The following is a 20,533-nucleotide window of genomic DNA, read 5'->3' on the forward strand; positions in this document are numbered from 1 at the left end:
TACAGTAGGTTAGACACATTAAGGCTCTACAGTAGGTTAGACACATTAAGACTCTACAGTAGGTTAGACACATTAAGACTCTACAGTAGGTTAGACACATTAAGACTCTACAGTAGGTTAGACACATTAAGACTCTACAGTAGGTTAGACATTAAGACTCTACAGTAGGTTAGACACATTAAGACTCTACAGTAGGTTAGACACATTAAGACTCTACAGTAGGTTAGACACATTAAGACTCTTAGGTTAGACACATTAAGACTCTACAGTAGGTTAGACATATTAAGACTCTACAGTAGGCGAGACACATTAAGACTCTACAGTAGGCGAGACACATTAAGACTCTACAGTAGGTTAGACACATTAAGACTCTACAGTAGGTTAGACACATTAAGGCTCTACAGTAGGTTAGACACATTAAGACTCTACAGTAGGTTAGACACATTAAGACTCTACAGTAGGTTAGACACATTAAGACTCTACAGTAGGTTAGACACATTAAGGCTCTACAGTAGGACACATTAAGACTCACATTAAGACTCTACAGTAGGTTAGACACATTAAGGCTCTACAGTAGGTTAGACACATTAAGACTCTACAGTAGGGACACATTAAGACTCTACAGGTTTAAGTTAGACACATTAAGACAGTAGGTTAGACACATTAAGACTCTACAGTAGGTTAGACACATTAAGACTCTACAGTAGGTTAGGCACATTAAGACTCTACAGTAGGTTAGACACATTAAGACTCTACAGTAGGTTAGACACATTAAGACTCTACAGTAGGTTAGACACATTAAGACTCTACAGTAGGTTAGACACATTAAGGCTCTACAGTAGGTTAGACACATTAAGACTCTACAGTAGGTTAGGGCACATTAAGACTCTACAGTAGGTTAGACACATTAAGGCTCTACAGTAGGTAGGGCACATTAAGACTCTACAGTAGGTTAGACACATTAAGGCTCTACAGTAGGTTAGACACATTAAGGCTCTACAGTAGGTTAGACACATTAAGACTCTACAGTAGGTTAGACACATTAAGGCTCTACAGTAGGTTAGACACATTAAGACTCTACAGTAGGTTAGACACATTAAGACTCTACAGTAGGTTAGACACATTAAGGCTCTACAGTAGGTTAGACACATTAAGACTCTACAGTAGGTTAGACACATTAAGACTCTACAGTAGGTTAGACACATTAAGACTCTACAGTAGGTTAGACACATTAAGACTCTACAGTAGGTTAGGCACATTAAGACTCTACAGTAGGTTAGACACATTAAGACTCTACAGTAGGTTAGACACATTAAGACTCTACAGTAGGTTAGACACATTAAGACTCTACAGTAGGTAGGGCACATTAAGGCTCTACAGTAGGTTAGACACATTAAGACTCTACAGTAGGTTAGACACATTAAGACTCAACAGTACGTTAGAGACATTAAGACTCTACAGTAGGTTACACATTAACTCTACAGTAGGTTAGGCACATTAAGACTCTACAGGTTAACTAGAGACTACAGTAGGTTAGACACATTAAGACTCTACAGTAGGTTAGACACATTAAGACTCTACAGTAGGTTAGACACATTAAGGCTCTACAGTAGGTTAGACACATTAAGACTACAGTAGGTTAGACACATTAAGACTCTACAGTAGGTTAGACACATTAAGACTCTACAGTAGGTTAGACACATTAAGACTCTACAGTAGGTTAGACACATTAAGACTCTACAGTAGGTTAGACACATTAAGACTCTACAGTAGGTTAGACACATTAAGACTCTACAGTAGGTTAGACTCTACACACATTAAGGCTCTACAGTAGGTTAGGCACATTAAGACTCTACAGTAGGTTAGACACATTAAGACTCTACAGTAGGTTAGACACATTAAGACTCTACAGTAGGTTAGACACAAGACTCTACAGTAGGTTAGGGCACATTAAGACTCTACAGTAGGTTAGACACATTAAGACTCTACAGTAGGTTAGACACATTAAGACTCTACAGTAGGTTAGACACATTAAGACTCTACAGTAGGTTAGACACATTAAGACTCTACAGTAGGTTAGACACATTAAGGCTCTACAGTAGGTAGGGCACATTAAGACTCTACAGTAGGCGAGACACATTAAGACTCTACAGTAGGTTAGACATATTAAGACTCTACAGTAGGCGAGACACATTAAGACTACAGTAGGTTAGACACATTAAGGCTCTACAGTAGGTTAGACACATTAAGACTCTACAGTAGGTTAGACACATTAAGACTCTACAGTAGGTAGGGCACATTAAGGCTCTACAGTAGGTAGGGCACATTAAGACTCTACAGTAGGCGAGACACATTAAGACTCTACAGTAGGTTAGACACATTAAGACTCTACAGTAGTAGGTTAAGACACATTAAGACACTCTACAGTAGACACATTAGACACATTAAGACTCTACAGTAGGTTAGACACATTAAGGCTCTACAGTAGGTTAGACACATTAAGACTCTACAGTAGGTTAGACACATTAAGACTCTACAGTAGGTTAGACACATTAAGACTCTACAGTAGGTTAGACACATTAAGACTCTACAGTAGGTTAGACACATTAAGACTCTACAGTAGGTAGGGTACATTAAGACTCTACAGTAGGTTAGACACATTAAGGCTCTACAGTAGGTAGGGCACATTAAGGCTCTACAGTAGGTTAGACACATTAAGGCTCTACAGTAGGTTAGGACACATTAAGACTCTACAGTAGGTTAGACACATTAAGACTCTACAGTAGGTTAGACACATTAAGACTCTACAGTAGGTTAGACACATTAAGACTCTACAGTAGGTTAGACACATTAAGGCTCTACAGTAGGTTAGACACATTAAGACTCTACAGTAGGTAGGGCACATTAAGACTCTACAGTAGGTTAGACACATTAAGACTCTACAGTAGGTAGGGTACATTAAGGCTCTACAGTAGGTAGGGCACATTAAGGCTCTACAGTAGGTAGGGCACATTAAGGCTCTACAGTAGGTAGGGCACATTAAGACTCTACAGTAGGCGAGACACATTAAGACTCTACAGTAGGTTAGACACATTAAGACTCTACAGTAGGTTAGACACATTAAGACTCTACAGTAGGTTAGACACATTAAGACTCTACAGTAGGTTAGACACATTAAGACTCTACAGTAGGCGAGACACATTAAGACTCTACAGTAGGCAAGACACATTAAGACTCTACAGTAGGTTAGACACATTAAGACTCTACAGTAGGTAGGGCACATTAAGGCTCTACAGTAGGTTAGACACATTAAGACTCTACAGTAGGTTAGACACATTAAGACTCTACAGTAGGTAGGGCACATTAAGGCTCTACAGTAGGTTAGACACATTAAGACTCTACAGTAGGTTAGACACATTAAGACTCTACAGTAGGTAGGGCACATTAAGGCTCTACAGTAGGTTAGACACATTAAGACTCTACAGTAGGTTAGACACATTAAGACTCTACAGTAGGTTAGACACATTAAGACTCTACAGTAGGTAGACACATTAAGACTCTACAGTAGGTTAGAGACATTAAGGCTCTACAGTAGGTTAGACACATTAAGACTCTACAGTAGGTTAGACACATTAAGACTTACAGACACATTAAGACTCTACAGTAGGTTAGACACATTAAGACTCTACTCATTACAGTAGGTTAGACACATTAAGACTCTACAGTAGGTTAGACACATTAAGACTCTACAGTAGGTTAGACACATTAAGACTCTACAGTAGGGACACATTAAGACTCTACAGTAGGTTAGACACATTAAGACTCTACAGTAGGTAGGGCACATTAAGACTCTACAGTAGGTTAGACACATTAAGACTCTACAGTAGGTTAGACACATTAAGACTCTACAGTAGGTTAGACACATTAAGACTCTACAGTAGGTTAGACACATTAAGACTCTACAGTAGGTTAGAGTCTAACCCTGATACCCTGATAACTTTATACCCTGATAACTTTATACCCTGATAACTTGATACCCTGATACCCTGACAACTTGATACCCTGATAACTTGATACCCTGACAACTTGATACCCTGATAACTTTATACCCAGATAACTTTATACCCTGATAACTTGATACCCTGATAACTTGATACCCTGATAACTTGATACCCTGATAACTTGATACCCTGATATCTTGATACCCTGATAACTTGATACCCTGACAACTTGATACCCTGATAACTTGATACCCTGACAACTTGATACCCTGATAACTTGATACCCTGATAACTTGATACCCTGATAACTTGATAACCTGATACCCTGATAACTTGATACCCTGATAACTTGATACCCTGATAACTTGATACCCTGATATCTTGATACCCTGATAACTTGATACCCTGATACACTTATAACCTGATAACCTTGTGAATGAAAAACTTGTGTTCGACACTGGAAATAATCATTAATATTGATGGATGAAATTCAGATATGTAGATCAATCCATATGTCATTTTCTATATAAAGCACACATCTGTAGAGTAAAAAGCCACTTCTCCCTGTCCCTGAAAAGCTCCTTCTCCACTGCAGTGTTGGCCCACTGAGGCTCAGTCTGTTTATTAATCCTCACTAACTGCTTGTCTGGAGTGTGAAGAATGTTGTGAATCCCTCCAGTCCTGCTGCTCTATCCTCTACATCCCTCCTCCAGTCCTGCTGCTCTATCCTCTATATCCCTCCTCCAGTCCTGCTGCTCTATCCTCTATCCTCTACATCCCTCCAGTCCTGCTGCTCTATCCTCTACATCCCTCCTCCAGTCCTGCTGCTCTATCCTCTATATCCCTCCCACAGTCCTACTGCTCTATCCTCTACATCCCTCCTCCAGTCCTGCTGCTCTATCCTCTATATCCCTCCTCCAGTCCTGCTGCTCTATCCTCTATATCCCTCCTCCAGTCCTGCTGCTCTATCCTCTATATCCCCCCCTCCAGTCCTGCTGCTCTATCCTCTACATCCCTCCTCCAGTCCTGCTGCTCTATCCTCTATATCCCTCCTCCAGTCCTGCTGCTCTATCTTCTATATCCCTCCTCCAGTCCTGCTGCTCTATCCTCTATATCCCTCCTCCAGTCCTGCTGCTCTATCCTCTATATCCCTCCTCCAGTCCTGCTGCTCTATCCTCTATATCCCACCTCCAGTCCTGCTGCTCTATCCTCTATATCCCCCCCTCCAGTCCTGCTGCTCTATCCTCTACATCCCTCCTCCAGTCCTGCTGCTCTATCCTCTATATCCCTCCTCCAGTCCTGCTGCTCTATCCTCTATATCTCCTCCATCCTCTATATCCCTATATCCCTCCAGTCCTGCTGCTCTATCTATATCCCTCCAGTCCTGCTGCTCTATCCTCTATATCCCCCTCCAGTCCTGCTCTATCTCTATATCCCTCCTCCAGTCCTGCTGCTCTATCCTCTATATCCCTCCTCCAGTCCTGCTGCTATATCCCTCCTCCATCTATCTATATCCCTCCAGTCCTGCTGCTCTATCCTCTATATCCCCCTCCAGTCCTGCTGCTATCTAGTCCTGCTATATCCCTATATCCCTCCAGTCCTGCTGCTCTATCCTCTCCAGTCCTGCTGCTCTATCCCTCCTCCAGTCCTGCTGCTCTATCCTCTATATCCCTCCTCCAGTGCTCTATCCTATATCTAGTCCTGCTGCTCTATCCTCTATATCCTCCAGTCCTGCTGCTCTATCCTCTATATCCCTCCTCCAGTCCTGCTGCTCTATCCTCTATATCCCTCCTCCAGTCTGCTGCTATCCTCTATATCCCTCCTCCAGTCCCTCTATATCCCTCCCCAGTCCTGCTGCTATCCTCTACATCTCCATCCTCTATATATCCCTCCCTCCAGTCCTGCTGCTCTATCCTCTATATCCCTCCCTCCAGTCCTGCTGCTCTATCCTCTATATCCCTCCTCCCAGTCCTGCTGCTCTATCCTCTATATCCCTCTATCCTGCTGCTCTATCCTCTATATCCCTCCTCCAGTCCTGCTGCTCTATCCTCTATATCCCTCCTCCAGTCCTGCTGCTCTATCCTCTATATCCCTCCTCCAGTCCCTGCTATCCTCTATCCAGTCCTGCTCTATCCTCTATATCCCTCCTAGTCCTGCTGCTCTATCCTCTATATCCCTCCTCCAGTCCTGCTGCTCTATCCTCTATATCCCTCCTCCAGTCCTGCTGCTCTATCCTCTATATCCCTCCTCCAGTCCTGCTGCTCTATCCTCTATATCCCTCCTCCAGTCCTGCTGCTCTATCTCTATATCCCTCCTCCAGTCCTGCTGCTCTATCCTCTATCCTCCAGTATATCCCTCCTCCAGTCCTGCTGCTCTATCCTCTATATCCCCCTCCAGTCCTGCTGCTCTATCCTCTATATCCCTCCAGTCCTGCTGCTCTATCCTCTAGTCCTGCTGCTCTATCCTCTCCAGCTATCCCTCCTCCAGTCCTGCTGCTCTATCCTCTATATCCCTCCTCCAGTCCTGCTGCTCTATCCTATCCCTCCTCCATCTATCCTCTATATCCAGTCCTGCTGCTCTATGCTGCTCTATCCTCTATATCCCTCCTCCAGTCCTGCTGCTCTATCCTCTATATCCCTCCTCCAGTCCTGCTGCTCTATCCTCTATATCCCTCCTCCAGTCCTGCTGCTCTATCCTCTATATCCCTCCTCCAGTCCTGCTGCTCTAGTCTCCCTCCCCAGTCCTGCTGCTCTATCCTCTATATCCCTCCTCCAGTCCTGCTGCTCTATCCTCTATATCCCTCCCCAGTCCTGCTGCTCTATCCTCTATATCCCTCCTCCAGTCCTGCTGCTCTATCCTCTATATCCCTCCTCCAGTCCTGCTCTGCTCTATCCTCCTCCAGTCCTGCTGCTCTATCCTCTATATCCCTCCTCCAGTCCTGCTGCTCTATCCCCATCCCTCCTCCAGTCCTGCTGCTATATCAGTCCTGCTGCTCTATCCTCTATATCCCTCCTCCAGTCCTGCTGCTCTATCCTCTATATCCCTCCTCCAGTCCTGCTGCTCTATCCTCTATATCCCTCCTCCAGTCCTGCTCTATCCTCTATATCCCTCTAGTCCTGCTCTCTATCCCTCCTCCAGTCCTGCTGCTCTATCCTCTATATCCCTCCTCCATCCTCTATCCTCTATATCCCTCCTCCAGTCCTGCTGCTCTATCCTCTATATCCCTCCCCAGTCCTGCTGCTCTATCCCTATATCCCTCCTCCAGTCCTGCTGCTCTATCCTCTATATCCCTCCCCAGTCCTGCTGCTCTATCCTCTATATCCCTCCCACAGTCCTGCTGCTCTATCCTCTATATCCCTCCTCCAGTATCCCTATCCACAGTATCCCTCCAGTCCTGCTGCTCTATCCTCTATATCCTCCTCCAGTCCTGCTGCTCTATCCTCTATATATCCCCAGTCCTGCTGCTCTATCCTCTATATCCCTCCTCCAGTCCTGCTGCTCTATCCTCCTCCAGTCCTGCTGCTCTATCCCTCCTCCAGTCCTGCTGCTCTATCCTCTATATCCCTCCTCCAGTCCTGCTCTATCCTCTCCCTGCTCTATCCTCTATATCCCTCCTCCAGTCCTGCTGCTCTATCCTCTATATCCTGCTGCTCCTATATCCCTCCTCCAGTCCTGCTGCTCTATCTTCTATATCCCTACCACAGTACCGCTGCTCTATCCTCTATATTCCTCCTCCAGTCCTGCTGCTCTATCCTCTATATCCCACCAGTCCTGCTGCTCTATCCTCTATATCCCTCCTCCAGTCCTGCTGCTCTATCCTCTATTTCCCTCCTCCAGTCCTGCTGCTCTATCCTCTATATCCCTCCTCCAGTCCTGCTGTTCTATCCTCTATATCCCTCCTCCAGTCCTGCTGCTCTATCCTCTATATCCCTCCAGTCCTGCTGCTCTATCCTCTACATCCCTCCTCCAGTCCTGCTGCTCTATCCTCTATATCCCTACAGTCCTGCTGCTCTATCCTCTATATCCCTACAGTCCTGCTGCTCTATCCTCTATATCCTCCTCAGTCCTGCTGCTCTATCCTCTACATCCCTCCAGTCCTGCTGCTCTATTCTCTATATCTCTCCTCAGTCCTGCAGCTCTACTCTCTATAGGTCTGCCTGTCCTGCCTGCCTGTTTACTATAGGTCTGCCTGTCTGTCTGTCTGTCTATCCTCTGCCTGCCTGTCTAACTGCCTGCCTGTCTGTCTGTCTGCCTGCCTGTCTAACTGCCTGCCTGTCTGTCTAACTGCCTGCCTGTCTAACTGCCTGCCTGTCTAACTGTCTATCTGTCCGTCTGTCTAACTGCCTGCGTATCTAACTGCCTCCCTCCCTGCCTGTCTGTCTAACTACCTGCCTGTCTAACTGCCTGCCTAACTACCTGCCTGTCTAACTGCCTGCCTGTCTAACTGCCTGTCTGTCTAACTGCCTGCCTGCCTGCCTGCCTGTCTGTCTGTATGCCTGCCTGTCTAACTGCCTCCCTCCCTGCCTGCCTGTCTAACTGCCTGTCTGTCTAACTGCCTGCCTGCCTGTCTGTCTGTCTGTCTGTTTGTCTGCCTGTCTGTCTAACTGCCTGTCTGTCTGTCTGTCTAACTGCCTGCCTGTTTAACTGCCTCCCTCCCTACCTGCCTGTCTAACTGCCTCCCTCCCTGCCTGCCTGTCTAACTGCCTCCCTCCCTGCCTGCCTGTCTAACTGCCTCCCTTCCTGCCTGCCTGTCTAACTGCCTCCCTCCCTGCCTGCCTGTCTAACTGCCCCCCTCCCTGCCTGTCTGTTTAACTGCTGTGTGGAGGGTTGCTGCTTGTGCTGCTTGGGCGCCACCTTCTTGCCACCATTCACTTCTCTGATTTTCCATCCCCCTCCATTCTCTCTCTCGCTCTGTCTCACTCTCTCTCTCTCTGTCTCTCTCTCTGACTTTCTCCTACTCGCTCTCTCTTAACCTTCTCTGAAATGCTCTCTCTTTCATGAAAACACACACACAGAGAAGTTGACTCCACACAGCGAGAAAGGGCAGGCAGTGAGAGTCATGGTGCGGGTGGACACTGCCTCCTATAATCCCCTCCTGTTCCTGACCTGCTCAGACACAGAGAGAGAGAGAGACCTGCTAAGACACACAGACTGAGAGACCTGCTCAGACACACACAGAGAGAGACCTGCTCAGACACAGAGGGAGAGAGGGAGAGACCTGCTCAGACACAGAGAGAGACCTGCTCAGACACACACAGAGAGAGACCTGCTCAGACACAGAGGGAGAGAGGGAGAGACCTGCTCAGACACAGAGAGAGACCTGCTCAGACACACACAGAGAGAGACCTGCTCAGACACACACAGAGAGAGACCTGCTCAGACACAGAGAGAGAGAGAGACCTGCTCAGACACACACAGAGAGAGACCTGCTCAGACACACAGACTGAGAGACCTGCTCAGACAGACAGAGAGAGAAAGAGAGAGGGAGAGACCTGCTAAGACACACAGAAAGAGAGAGAGAGACCTGCTCAGACACACACAGAGAGAGACCTGCTCAGACACACAGACTGAGAGACCTGCTCAGACAGACAGAGAGAGAAAGAGAGAGGGAGAGACCTGCTAAGACACAGAGAGAGAGAGAGAGAGACCTGCTCAGACACAGAGAGAGAGAGAGAGAGACCTGCTCAGACACAGAGACTGAGAGAGAGACCTGCTAAGACACACAGAAAGAGAGAGAGAGACCTGCTCAGACACACACAGAGAGAGACCTGCTCAGACACACAGACTGAGAGACCTGCTCAGACAGACAGAGAGAGAAAGAGAGAGGGAGAGACCTGCTAAGACACACAGAAAGAGAGAGAGAGACCTGCTCAGACACACACAGAGAGAGACCTGCTCAGACACACAGACTGAGAGACCTGCTCAGACAGACAGAGAGAGAAAGAGAGAGAGACCTGCTAAGACACACAGAAAGAGAGAGAGACCTGCTCAGACACACACAGAGAGAGACCTGCTCAGACACACAGACTGAGAGACCTGCTCAGACAGACAGAGAGAGAAAGAGAGAGAGAGAGACCTGCTAAGACACACAGAAAGAGAGAGAGACCTGCTCAGACACACACAGGGAGAGAGAGAGACCTGCTCAGACACACAGACTGAGAGACCTGCTCAGACAGAGAGAGAGAGAGAAAGAGATAGAGAGAGAGAGAGAGAGAGAGAGACCTGCTCAGACATACACAGGTAGAGTGAGACCTGCTCAGACACACAGACTGAGAGACCTGCTCAGACAGACAGAGAGAGAGAGAAAGAGAGAGAGAGAGAGAGAGAGACCTGCTCAGACATACACAGGTAGAGTGAGACCTGCACAGACACACAGAGAGAGATAGAGACTTGCTCAGACACACAGAGAGAGGAGAGAGAGAGACCTGCTCAGACACACAGAGAGAGAAAAAGAGAGAGAGAGAGAGAGAGAGGGAGACCTGCTCAGACACTGAGAGAGAGAGACCTGCTCAGACACACACAGGGAGAGTGAGACCTGCTCAGACACACAGAGAGAGAAAAAAGAGAGAGAGAGAGAGAGAAAGAGAGAGAGGGAGACCTGCTCAGACACTGAGAGAGAGAGAGAGAGAGAGAGAGAGAGAGAGAGACTTGCTCAGACACACACAGGGAGAGTGAGACCTGCTCAGACACTGAGAGAGAGTGTCTTATCTACCTTACTTGCTTTGGCAATGTTAACACATGTTACCCATGCCAATAAAGCCCCTTGAATTGAATTGAATTGAATTGAGAGAGAGAGAGAGAGAGAGAGAGAGAGAGAGCTGCTGAGGCCCACTGAGAGAGAGAGAGAGAGAGAGAGAGAGAGAGAGAGAGAGAGAGAGAGATAGAGACTTGTTCAGAAACACACAGAGAGAGAGGGAGACCTGCTCAGACACAGAGAGAGAGAGAGGGGAGAGAGAGAGAGAGAGAGAGAGCTGCTGAGGCCCACTGAGAGAGAGAGAGAGAGCTGCTGAGGCCCACTGAGAGAGAGAGAGAGAGAGAGAGAGAGAGAGAGAGAGAGAGAGAGAGAGAGAGAGAGAGAGAGAGAGAGAGAGAGCTGCTGAAAACTTTCCCACCACTCTGACTCCAGCTGCAGCCTCAGCCGGCTCCACAGCCTCTATAACTAGAGCAGGACAGAACTACCACTGCAGACTGCAGAGCACAACTGTAGGAGAAGAGGACAGAACTACTAGGAGCGGTAGAGAGGAACGGACTCACAGGGAAATACAAATTCAGCAGGAAGCAGCAACACCTGGAGCACAACTCTGCTCTGAGACCAACTCCAAACAACCCTCTCACTGGATCACTTTGAGCTTTGGCTTTTACTTCCAATTGAGACGATTTGGAAACAAAGAGTTGAGAAAAGTAAGTTGGACTGTAAGAGGCGTGTTGGAGATCAGGAGGGAAGAGAAGGACAGTTTAGGACTTTGGATCTCAGTCATCTTGGGGTTTTTTCCCTGTCCTCTCTGTTTTAACAGACCATAAACCACCTGGATTGACCTTTAACCACTCTTGGGTTTCTTCGTTTTATTTCCCCCCTCCAGCCTGGAATCTTGGAGAGAGTTCTCTCTCTTCTGGGGGGGTCAGAGGACAAGACTGACCAGACGTACTGCGGGACAAGTAAGAACCAATCTCCTCTCGTCTTCGTCTCCTCTGGCGGGGGTTGAATGTAATCCAACTGAGCAGGGTTTTTTTGTTGTGGTAAAGTGGACTTGGTGGAATGGTTGATGAGCTGAGATAGAGACATGCTGGGTCTGGTTCTAGTTTGAGTTCAGTAGAGCTGCTGAGGTCTGTAGAACTGGCAGGAACGTTTTCCTGCAGGAACTATGTAGAGACCCGTTGGTGGAGACTCTCCCCTTATTAATATACTGTGGTTTAAATCAATACCAGCGTTGTCTGTTTACAGTTATTCAACAGGAATAACATTACAGATTGTGTGTTTTTTTTGTTGTTGTTGTTGTTGTTGTAGAAGACATAGAAATATATAAACACAGGGATATTTCATAGCTTTGAAAAATCTGTCTTGAAAATAAGTCCCCCTGCCCGCCCACCAAAAAAAAAAAACGGGCTAATGAATATTCCACATTTCAATAATTAAAATAAATATATTTTATCTGTAAAGTTTGGTTGTGTTTTGAACGATACTTTGTAATAATCTCATAATATGAGATGTTATTCCGCATTTTAAATGCAGCATTTCGTTGTTGTTGTTTGCAGCAGACTTCGTCCAAGATGTTGTGGTCGAGGAGAGTCGTACAGCAGTGGTGCTTCGCTGTGTTCTTACTGTGTTCCCCTGTTCCTCACTACGGACGGCCAATCGATGGGCTCGCCAACAGGATGTAAGTTCCTATTTCATAATACACATTTACTTCAACGCTCCTTTTCTGTTTTTGTTTTACTTTGACAAGTATATCCATCAAGTTCGTCACGGTCGTCAATCAATATTAAAAGAAGCAGAGAATGGGAATATTAGTCACATAAATTAGTTTCCCCATATTGTTATTACTAATAATCAAATCTTTATTTAAAAAAATCATTTTCTTATTTGTTTTATTGATTTGTAATATTATTTTAATGATTATTAATATTATAATGTATTTTTTATTAGTATTTGTTTTATTAATTTGTAATATTATTTGAATTATTATTAATATTATAATGTATTTTTTATTAGTATTTGTTTTATTGATTTGTAATATTATTTTAATTATTAATATTAGAATGTATTTTTTAATAGTATTTGTTTTATTGATTTGTAATATTATTTTAATTAATATTAGAATGTATTTTTTATTGGTATTTGTTTTATTCCGTATTAAAGTAGTGTCTCATGGTGGGGGGGCGAGGCAGTGGTGCCTCTAACAGGCTGGAAAATGTGCTCATTTGTGGACCGTGCCGCCAGCTGTTTAGATAGAGTTCACCCACCTGTGTGTGTACTTAGGGAGAGAGAGGGGGGGGTAGAGAGAGAGAGAGAGGGAGAGAGGGGTAGAGAGGGAGGGAGGGGGAGAGGGGGGAAGAGGGAAAGAGTAAGAGAAAGAGAGTAAGAGAGAGAGAGAGAGAGGAAAGAGAGAGAGAGAGGGAGAGCGAGAGAGGGGGGAAGAGGGAGAGAGAGAGAGAGGTAAAAAGCCCTCTGTGATAAAGCGAGTCAAATCCCCACAACCACCCTCCTTCCCTCCCGCCAGTTCCCAAGCACTCGTTTAGGGCCGCTTTGGGCCGTCTTAGGCGGTCTCCCCCCCGGGGGTCCCCCCTCCTCGCCTCTTCCCTCCTCCCCTCCTCCTCTCCTCTCCTAGCCATGCAGGGGGTTTTGGACCACCGGCTAAAAACAGAAATGTCCTTGTTTGCTTGTTAGTTAGTTTGGTGTCTCTTCACACCTATCCCTCCGTACCTCACGGTCTGTTGTAGTTATTCAGGTATCTCTGGGCTGGGCCCCCGCTAGCTGCTCCCTCCCTACCTCACGGTCTGTTGTAGTTGTTCAGGTATCTCTGGGCTGGGCCCCCGCTAGCTGCTCCCTCCGTACCTCACGGTCTGTTGTAGTTATTCAGGTATCTCTGGGCTGGGTCCCCGCTAGCTGCTCCCTCCGTACCTCACGGTCTGTTGTAGTTGTTCAGGTATCTCTGGGCTGGGCCCCCGCTAGCTGCTCCCTCCGTACCTCACGGTCTGTTGTAGTTATTCAGGTATCTCTGGGCTGGGCCCCCGCTAGCTGCTCCCTCCCTACCTCACGGTCTGTTGTAGTTGTTCAGGTATCTCTGGGCTGGGCCCCCGCTAGCTGCTCCCTCCGTACCTCACGGTCTGTTGTAGTTATTCAGGTATCTCTGGGCTGGGCCCCCGCTAGCTGCTCCCTCCCTACCTCACGGTATGTTGTAGTTGCCCCCGCTAGCTGCTCCCTCCGTACCTCATGGTCTGTTGTAGTTATTCAGGTATCTCTGGGCTGGGCCCCCGCTAGCTGCTCCCTCCCTACCTCACGGTCTGTTGTAGTTGTTCAGGTATCTCTGGGCTGGGCCCCCGCTAGCTGCTCCCTCCGTACCTCACGGTATGTTGTAGTTGCCCCCGCTAGCTGCTCCCTCCGTACCTCATGGTCTGTTGTAGTTATTCAGGTATCTCTGGGCTGGGCCCCCGCTAGCTGCTCCCTCCGTACCTCACGGTATGTTGTAGTTGCCCCCGCTAGCTGCTCCCTCCGTACCTCATGGTCTGTTGTAGTTATTCAGGTATCTCTGGGCTGGGCCCCCGCTAGCTGCTCCCTCCCTACCTCACGGTCTGTTGTAGTTGTTCAGGTATCTCTGGGCTGGGTCCCCGCTAGCTGCTCCCTCCCTACCTCACGGTCTGTTGTAGTTGTTCAGGTATCTCTGGGCTGGGCCCCCGCTAGCTGCTCCCTCCGTACCTCACGGTCTGTTGTAGTTGTTCAGGTATCTCTGGGCTGGGCCCCCGCTAGCTGCTCCCTCCCTACCTCACGGTCTGTTGTAGTTGCCCCCGCTAGCTGCTCCCTCCGTACCTCACGGTCTGTTGTAGTTGTTCAGGTATCTCTGGGCTGGGCCCCGCTAGCTGCTCCCTCCGTACCTCACGGTCTGTTGTAGTTGTTCAGGTATCTCTGGGCTGGGCCCCCGCTAGCTGCTCCCTCCCTACCTCACGGTCTGTTGTAGTTGTTCAGGTATCTCTGGGCTGGGTCCCCGCTAGCTGCTCCCTCCCTACCTCACGGTCTGTTGTAGTTGTTCAGGTATCTCTGGGCTGGGCCCCCGCTGGCTGCCTGGTGTCTTTCAGGATAAAGAGGGTTGAATAGTGCTGATGCACGGCCAGGCGGCCGACCAAACTAAACCCAGCGCTCTTGGTGGAACTATATTATGCCTAACAGAGTAAACCCTCTTTCAAGTCCCGACAGCCCTGTGTAGTGAGGCTCAAACAGCAACCTATCCCCTATGCAGTGTACTACTTCTGACCAGGGCCCATAGGGCAACTAGAAAGGGAATAGGGGGGCATTTTGGACACACTCCTTGAAACCCATGAGAGACAGAATGAAAAACATGCTCTGGGAGCTTTTCCCCTTGGAAAGATGATATCTCTGACACAGATACTATCTCTGACACAGATAATTTCTCTGACACAGATAATTTCTCTGACACAGATAATTTCTCTGACACAGATAATATCTCTGAGACAGATCGAGGCGAGGAGAGGATGTGGATAAGAGCTGGTAAAGGTGAAGCCTCATAACATTGACACATCTGTGAGACTTGATATTATGGCGCTGTAGGTTCTCTATGTAGGTTCTCTATGTAGGATCTCTATGTAGGATCTCTATTTAGGATCTCTATGTAGGTTTTCTATGTAGGTTCTCTATGTAGGATCTCTATGTAGGATCTCTATGTAGGTTCTCTATGTAGGTTCTCTATGTAGGTTCTCTATGTAGGTTCTCTATGTGGAGAAAGTCTATGGCTGGTCTGGAATGACACCCGAAAACCCCCTATATAGTACACTACTATTGACCAGGGCACATTGCACTTTTTAGGGACTAGGGTGCCAGGATGGAACCAGTGTCTATCTAAGTGGATCAGGGTAGCATCCCTGCTCAGAGGGAGGGGTGTGAGCAGTAACATCTGACAATGATTTGGCTGCAGTGTTGACAGGTTTGTTCCTGGTTCCTGGGATAAAAGGGCGTCTGAAAGGAGATTAGAACCAGGTGCTGCTGGGCCGTCCTAGGGGGAGCTTTGAACCTGGCGACTAACAGACGGTGAGAGAGAGAGTAGCGGGTTCATGGGGCCCCTCGTCTGTAGAGTAGGACTCAGGAGGGCTCATGGGGCCCCTCGTCTGTAGAGTAGGACTCAGGAGGGGGTTAGTCCTGAAGAGTCTGTAGAGTAGGAGGAGGGGGTTAGTCCTGAAGAGTCTGTAGAGTAGGACCCAGGAGGGTTCATGGGGCCCCTCGTCTGTAGAGTAGGACTCAGGAGGGGGTTAGTCCTGAAGAGTCTGTAGAGTAGGACCCAGGAGGGGGTTAGTCCTGAAGAGTCTGTAGAGTAGGACCCAGGAGGGGGTTAGTCCTGAAGAGTCTGTAGAGTAGGACCCAGGAGGGTTCATGGGGCCCCTCGTCTGTAGAGTAGGACCCAGGAGGGTTCATGGGGCCCCTCGTCTGTAGAGTAGGACCCAGGAGGGGGTTAGTCCTGAAGAGTCTGTAGAGTAGGACCCAGGAGGGGGTTAGTCCTGAAGAGTCTGTAGAGTAGGACCCAGGAGGGGGTTAGTCCTGAAGAGTCTGTAGAGTAGGACCCAGGAGGGGGTTAGTCCTGAAGAGTCTGTAGAGTAGGACCCAGGAGGGGGTTAGTCCTGAAGAGTCTGTAGAGTAGGACCCAGGAGGGGGTTAGTCCTGAAGAGTCTGTAGAGTAGGACCCAGGAGGGTTCATGGGGCCCCTCGTCTGTAGAGTAGGACTCAGGAGGGGGTTAGTCCTGAAGAGTCTGTAGAGTAGGACCCAGGAGGGGGTTAGTCCTGAAGAGTCTGTAGAGTAGGACTCAGGAGGGGGTTAGTCCTGAAGAGTCTGTAGAGTAGGACCCAGGAGGGGGTTAGTCCTGAAGAGTCTGTAGAGTAGGACTCAGGAGGGGGTTAGTCCTGAAGAGTCTGTAGAGTAGGACTCAGGAGGGGGTTAGTCCTGAAGAGTCTGTAGAGTAGGACCCAGGAGGGGGTTAGTCCTGAAGAGTCTGTAGAGTAGGACCCAGGAGGGGGTTAGTCCTGAAGAGTCTGTAGAGTAGGACCCAGGAGGGGGTTAGTCCTGAAGAGTCTGTAGAGTAGGACTCAGGAGGGGGTTAGTCCTGATGAGTCTGTAGAGTAGGACCCAGGAGGGTTCATGGGGCCCCTCGTCTGTAGAGTAGGACCCAGGAGGGTTCATGGGGCCCCTCGTCTGTAGAGTAGGACCCAGGATGGTTCATGGGGCCCCTCGTCTGTAGAGTAGGACCCAGGAGGGGGTTAGTCCTGAAGAGTCTGTAGAGTAGGACCCAGGAGGGTTCATGGGGCCCCTCGTCTGTAGAGTAGGACCCAGGAGGGGGTTAGTCCTGATGAGTCTGTAGTTTCTGGTAGGTCCTTACGGTTAGGAGACAGAGCTGTGGGGTCTGGTAGCTCCTCACTGTTAGGAGACAGAGCTGTGGGGTCTGGTAGGTCCTCACTGTTAGGAGACAGAGCTGTGGGGTCTGGTAGGTCCTCACTGTTAGGAGACAGAGCTGTGGGGTCTGGTAGGTCCTTACTGTTAGGAGACAGAGCTGTGGGGTCTGGTAGGTCCTCACTGTTAGGAGACAGAGCTGTGGGGTCTGGTAGGTCCTCACTGTTAGGAGACAGAGCTGTGGGGTCTGGTAGGTCCTTACTGTTAGGAGACAGAGCTGTGGGGTCTGGTAGGTCCTCACTGTTAGGAGACAGAGCTGTGGGGTCTGGTAGGTCCTCACTGTTAGGAGACAGAGCTGTGGGGTCTGGTAGCTCCTTACTGTTAGGAGACAGAGCTGTGGGGTCTGGTAGCTCCTCACTGTTAGGAGACAGAGCTGTGGGGTCTGGTAGCTCCTTACTGTTAGGAGACAGAGCTGTGGGGTCTGGTAGCTCCTCACTGTTAGGAGACAGAGCTGTGGGGTCTGGTAGCTCCTTACTGTTAGGAGACAGAGCTGTGGGGTCTGGTAGCTCCTCACTGTTAGGAGACAGAGCTGTGGGGTCTGGTAGCTCCTTACTGTTAGGAGACAGAGCTGTGGGGTCTGGTAGCTCCTCACTGTTAGGAGACAGAGCTGTGGGGTCTGGTAGCTCCTTACTGTTAGGAGACAGAGCTGTGGGGTCTGGTAGGTCCTCACTGTTAGGAGACAGAGCTGTGGGGTCTGGTAGGTCCTCACTGTTAGGAGACAGAGCTGTGGGGTTTGGTAGGTCCTCACTGTTAGGAGACAGAGCTGTGGGGTTTGGTAGGTCCTCACTGTTAGGAGACAGAGCTGTGGGGTCTGGTAGGTCCTTACTGTTAGGAGACAGAGCTGTGGGGTCTGGTAGGTCCTCACTGTTAGGAGACAGAGCTGTGGGGTTTGGTAGGTCCTCACTGTTAGGAGACAGAGCTGTGGGGTCTGGTAGGTCCTCACTGTTAGGAGAGAGAGCTGTGGGGTCTGGTAGGTCCTTACTGTTAGGAGACAGAGCTGTGGGGTTTGGTAGGTCCTCACTGTTAGGAGACAGAGCTGTGGGGTTTGGTAGGTCCTCACTGTTAGGAGACAGAGCTGTGGGGTCTGGTAGGTCCTTACTGTTAGGAGACAGAGCTGTGGGGTCTGGTAGGTCCTCACTGTTAGGAGACAGAGCTGTGGGGTTTGGTAGTTACAGTCTGGACGAAACAGTCAGCAGTGATCTGAACCGAGTTGGATTGTAAGGGAGCATCCAATTAAATGAAAGATTGCGATTTTTTTTTAAACACGATAAAATCACATTTGATTGTAACAATACAAAAGGTGAAAGCTTTTTTTTTTTTTTTGTCTGTTTCCCGAGCATAACCCTGTGCTGTCCCTGAAAATTAGCATTTTATCAAGTTATCATTGTGTGATGTACTTTACCAGAAGGAGAGTTGAGTCCTCAACAATGGAGTTACTGTATCCCACCACACTATCTAACCAGACCACGTATGATCTCAGCTAACATCAAACACAGTGTTGACAGCTTCAAAATAGGACAAACACTGAGTCAATCAAATGTATTGGAACCCAGCCACCAAGCTTTAGGAGTCAGGACTCACCCTAACGATAGTGTTGGACCTGGGCCACCAAGCTTTAGGAGTCAGGACTCACCCTAACGATAGTGTTGGACCTGGGCCACCAAGTTTTAGGAGTCAGGACTCACCCTAACGATAGTGTTGGACCTGGGCCACCAAGCTTTAGGAGTCAGGACTCACCCTAACGATAGTGTTGGACCTGGGCCACCAAGCTTTAGGAGTCAGGACTCACCCTAACAATAGTGTTGGACCTGGGCCACCAAGCTTTAGGAGTCAGGACTCACCCTAACGATAGTGTTGGACCTGGGCCACCAAGCTTTAGGAGTCAGGACTCACCCTAACGATAGTGTTGGACCTGGGCCACCAAGCTTTAGGAGTCAGGACTCACCCTAACGATAGTGTTGGACCTGGGCCACCAAGCTTTAGGAGTCAGGACTCACCCTAATGATAGTGTTGGACCTGGGCCACCAAGCTTTAGGAGTCAGGACTCACCCTAACGATAGTGTTGGACCTGGGCCACCAAGCTTTAGGAGTCAGGACTCACCCTAACGATAGTGTTGGACCTGGGCCACCAAGCTTTAGGAGTCAGGACTCACCCTAACGATAGTGTTGGACCTGGGCCACCAAGCTTTAGGAGTCAGGACTCACCCTAACGATAGTGTTGGACCTGGGCCACCAAGCTTTAGGAGTCAGGACTCAGCCTAACGATAGTGTTGGACCTGGGCCACCAAGCTTTAGGAGTCAGGACTCACCCTAACGATAGTGTTGGACCTGGGCCACCAAGCTTTAGGAGTCAGGACTCACCCTAACGATAGTGTTGGACCTGGGCCACCAAGCTTTAGGAGTCAGGACTCACCCTAACGATAGTGTTGGACCTGGGCCACCAAGCTTTAGGAGTCAGGACTCACCCTAACGATAGTGTTGGACCTGGGCCACCAAGCTTTAGGAGTCAGGACTCACCCTAACGATAGTGTTGGACCTGGGCCACCAAGCTTTAGGAGTCAGGACTCACCCTAACGATAGTGTTGGACCTGGGCCACCAAGCTTTAGGAGTCAGGACTCAGCCTAACGATAGTGTTGGACCTGGGCCACCAAGCTTTAGGAGTCAGGACTCACCCTAACGATAGTGTTGGACCTGGGCCACCAAGCTTTAGGAGTCAGGACTCACCCTAACGATAGTGTTGGACCTGGGCCACCAAGCATCAGGAGCCAGGACTCACCCTAACGATAGTGTTGGACCTGGGCCACCAAGCTTTAGGAGTCAGGACTCACCCTAACGATAGTGTTGGACCTGGGCCACCAAGCTTTAGGAGTCAGGACTCACCCTAACGATAGTGTTGGACCTGGGCCACCAAGCTTTAGGAGTCAGGACTCACCCTAACGATAGTGTTGGACCTGGGCCACCAAGCTTTAGGAGTCAGGACTCACCCTAACGATAGTGTTGGACCTGGGCCACCAAGCTTTAGGAGTCAGGACTCACCCTAACGATAGTGTTGGACCTGGGCCACCAAGCTTTAGGAGTCAGGACTCACCCTAACGATAGTGTTGGACCTGGGCCACCAAGCTTTAGGAGTCAGGACTCACCCTAACGATAGTGTTGGACCTGGGCCACCAAGCTTTAGGAGTCAGGACTCACCCTAACGATAGTGTTGGACCTGGGCCACCAAGCTTTAGGAGTCAGGACTCACCCTAACGATAGTGTTGGACCTGGGCCACCAAGCTTTAGGAGTCAGGACTCACCCTAACGATAGTGTTGGACCTGGGCCACCAAGCTTTAGGAGTCAGGACTCACCCTAACGATAGTGTTGG

General features: G+C 48.7%; 2 protein-coding genes across 3 annotated transcripts in view; both read left to right on the plus strand.

Annotated features, from left to right (window-relative positions):
* The window catches only part of LOC135515598 (uncharacterized protein KIAA0930 homolog), a 504,429-nt gene that overhangs the window by 250,208 nt on the left and 233,688 nt on the right, over positions 1-20,533 (plus strand). The window lies entirely within an intron of this gene.
* The window catches only part of LOC135515266 (parathyroid hormone-related protein-like), a 30,758-nt gene continuing 21,354 nt past the window's right edge, over positions 11,130-20,533 (plus strand). Inside the window, exons 1-3 of one of the 2 annotated variants that reach the window (XM_064938966.1) lie at positions 11,130-11,402; positions 11,582-11,657; positions 12,255-12,376. In XM_064938966.1, the coding sequence (XP_064795038.1) occupies positions 12,270-12,376 (107 nt within the window). In that variant the 5' untranslated portion in view covers positions 11,130-11,402; positions 11,582-11,657; positions 12,255-12,269. Of the gene's footprint in view, positions 11,658-12,254; positions 12,377-20,533 lie in introns of both variants that reach the window. The other variant, XM_064938965.1, reaches the window with a different exon arrangement.

Source organism: Oncorhynchus masou, chromosome 27 (genome assembly GCF_036934945.1).
Source record: "Oncorhynchus masou masou isolate Uvic2021 chromosome 27, UVic_Omas_1.1, whole genome shotgun sequence".
NCBI classification, from domain to species: Eukaryota; Metazoa; Chordata; class Actinopteri; order Salmoniformes; family Salmonidae; genus Oncorhynchus; species Oncorhynchus masou.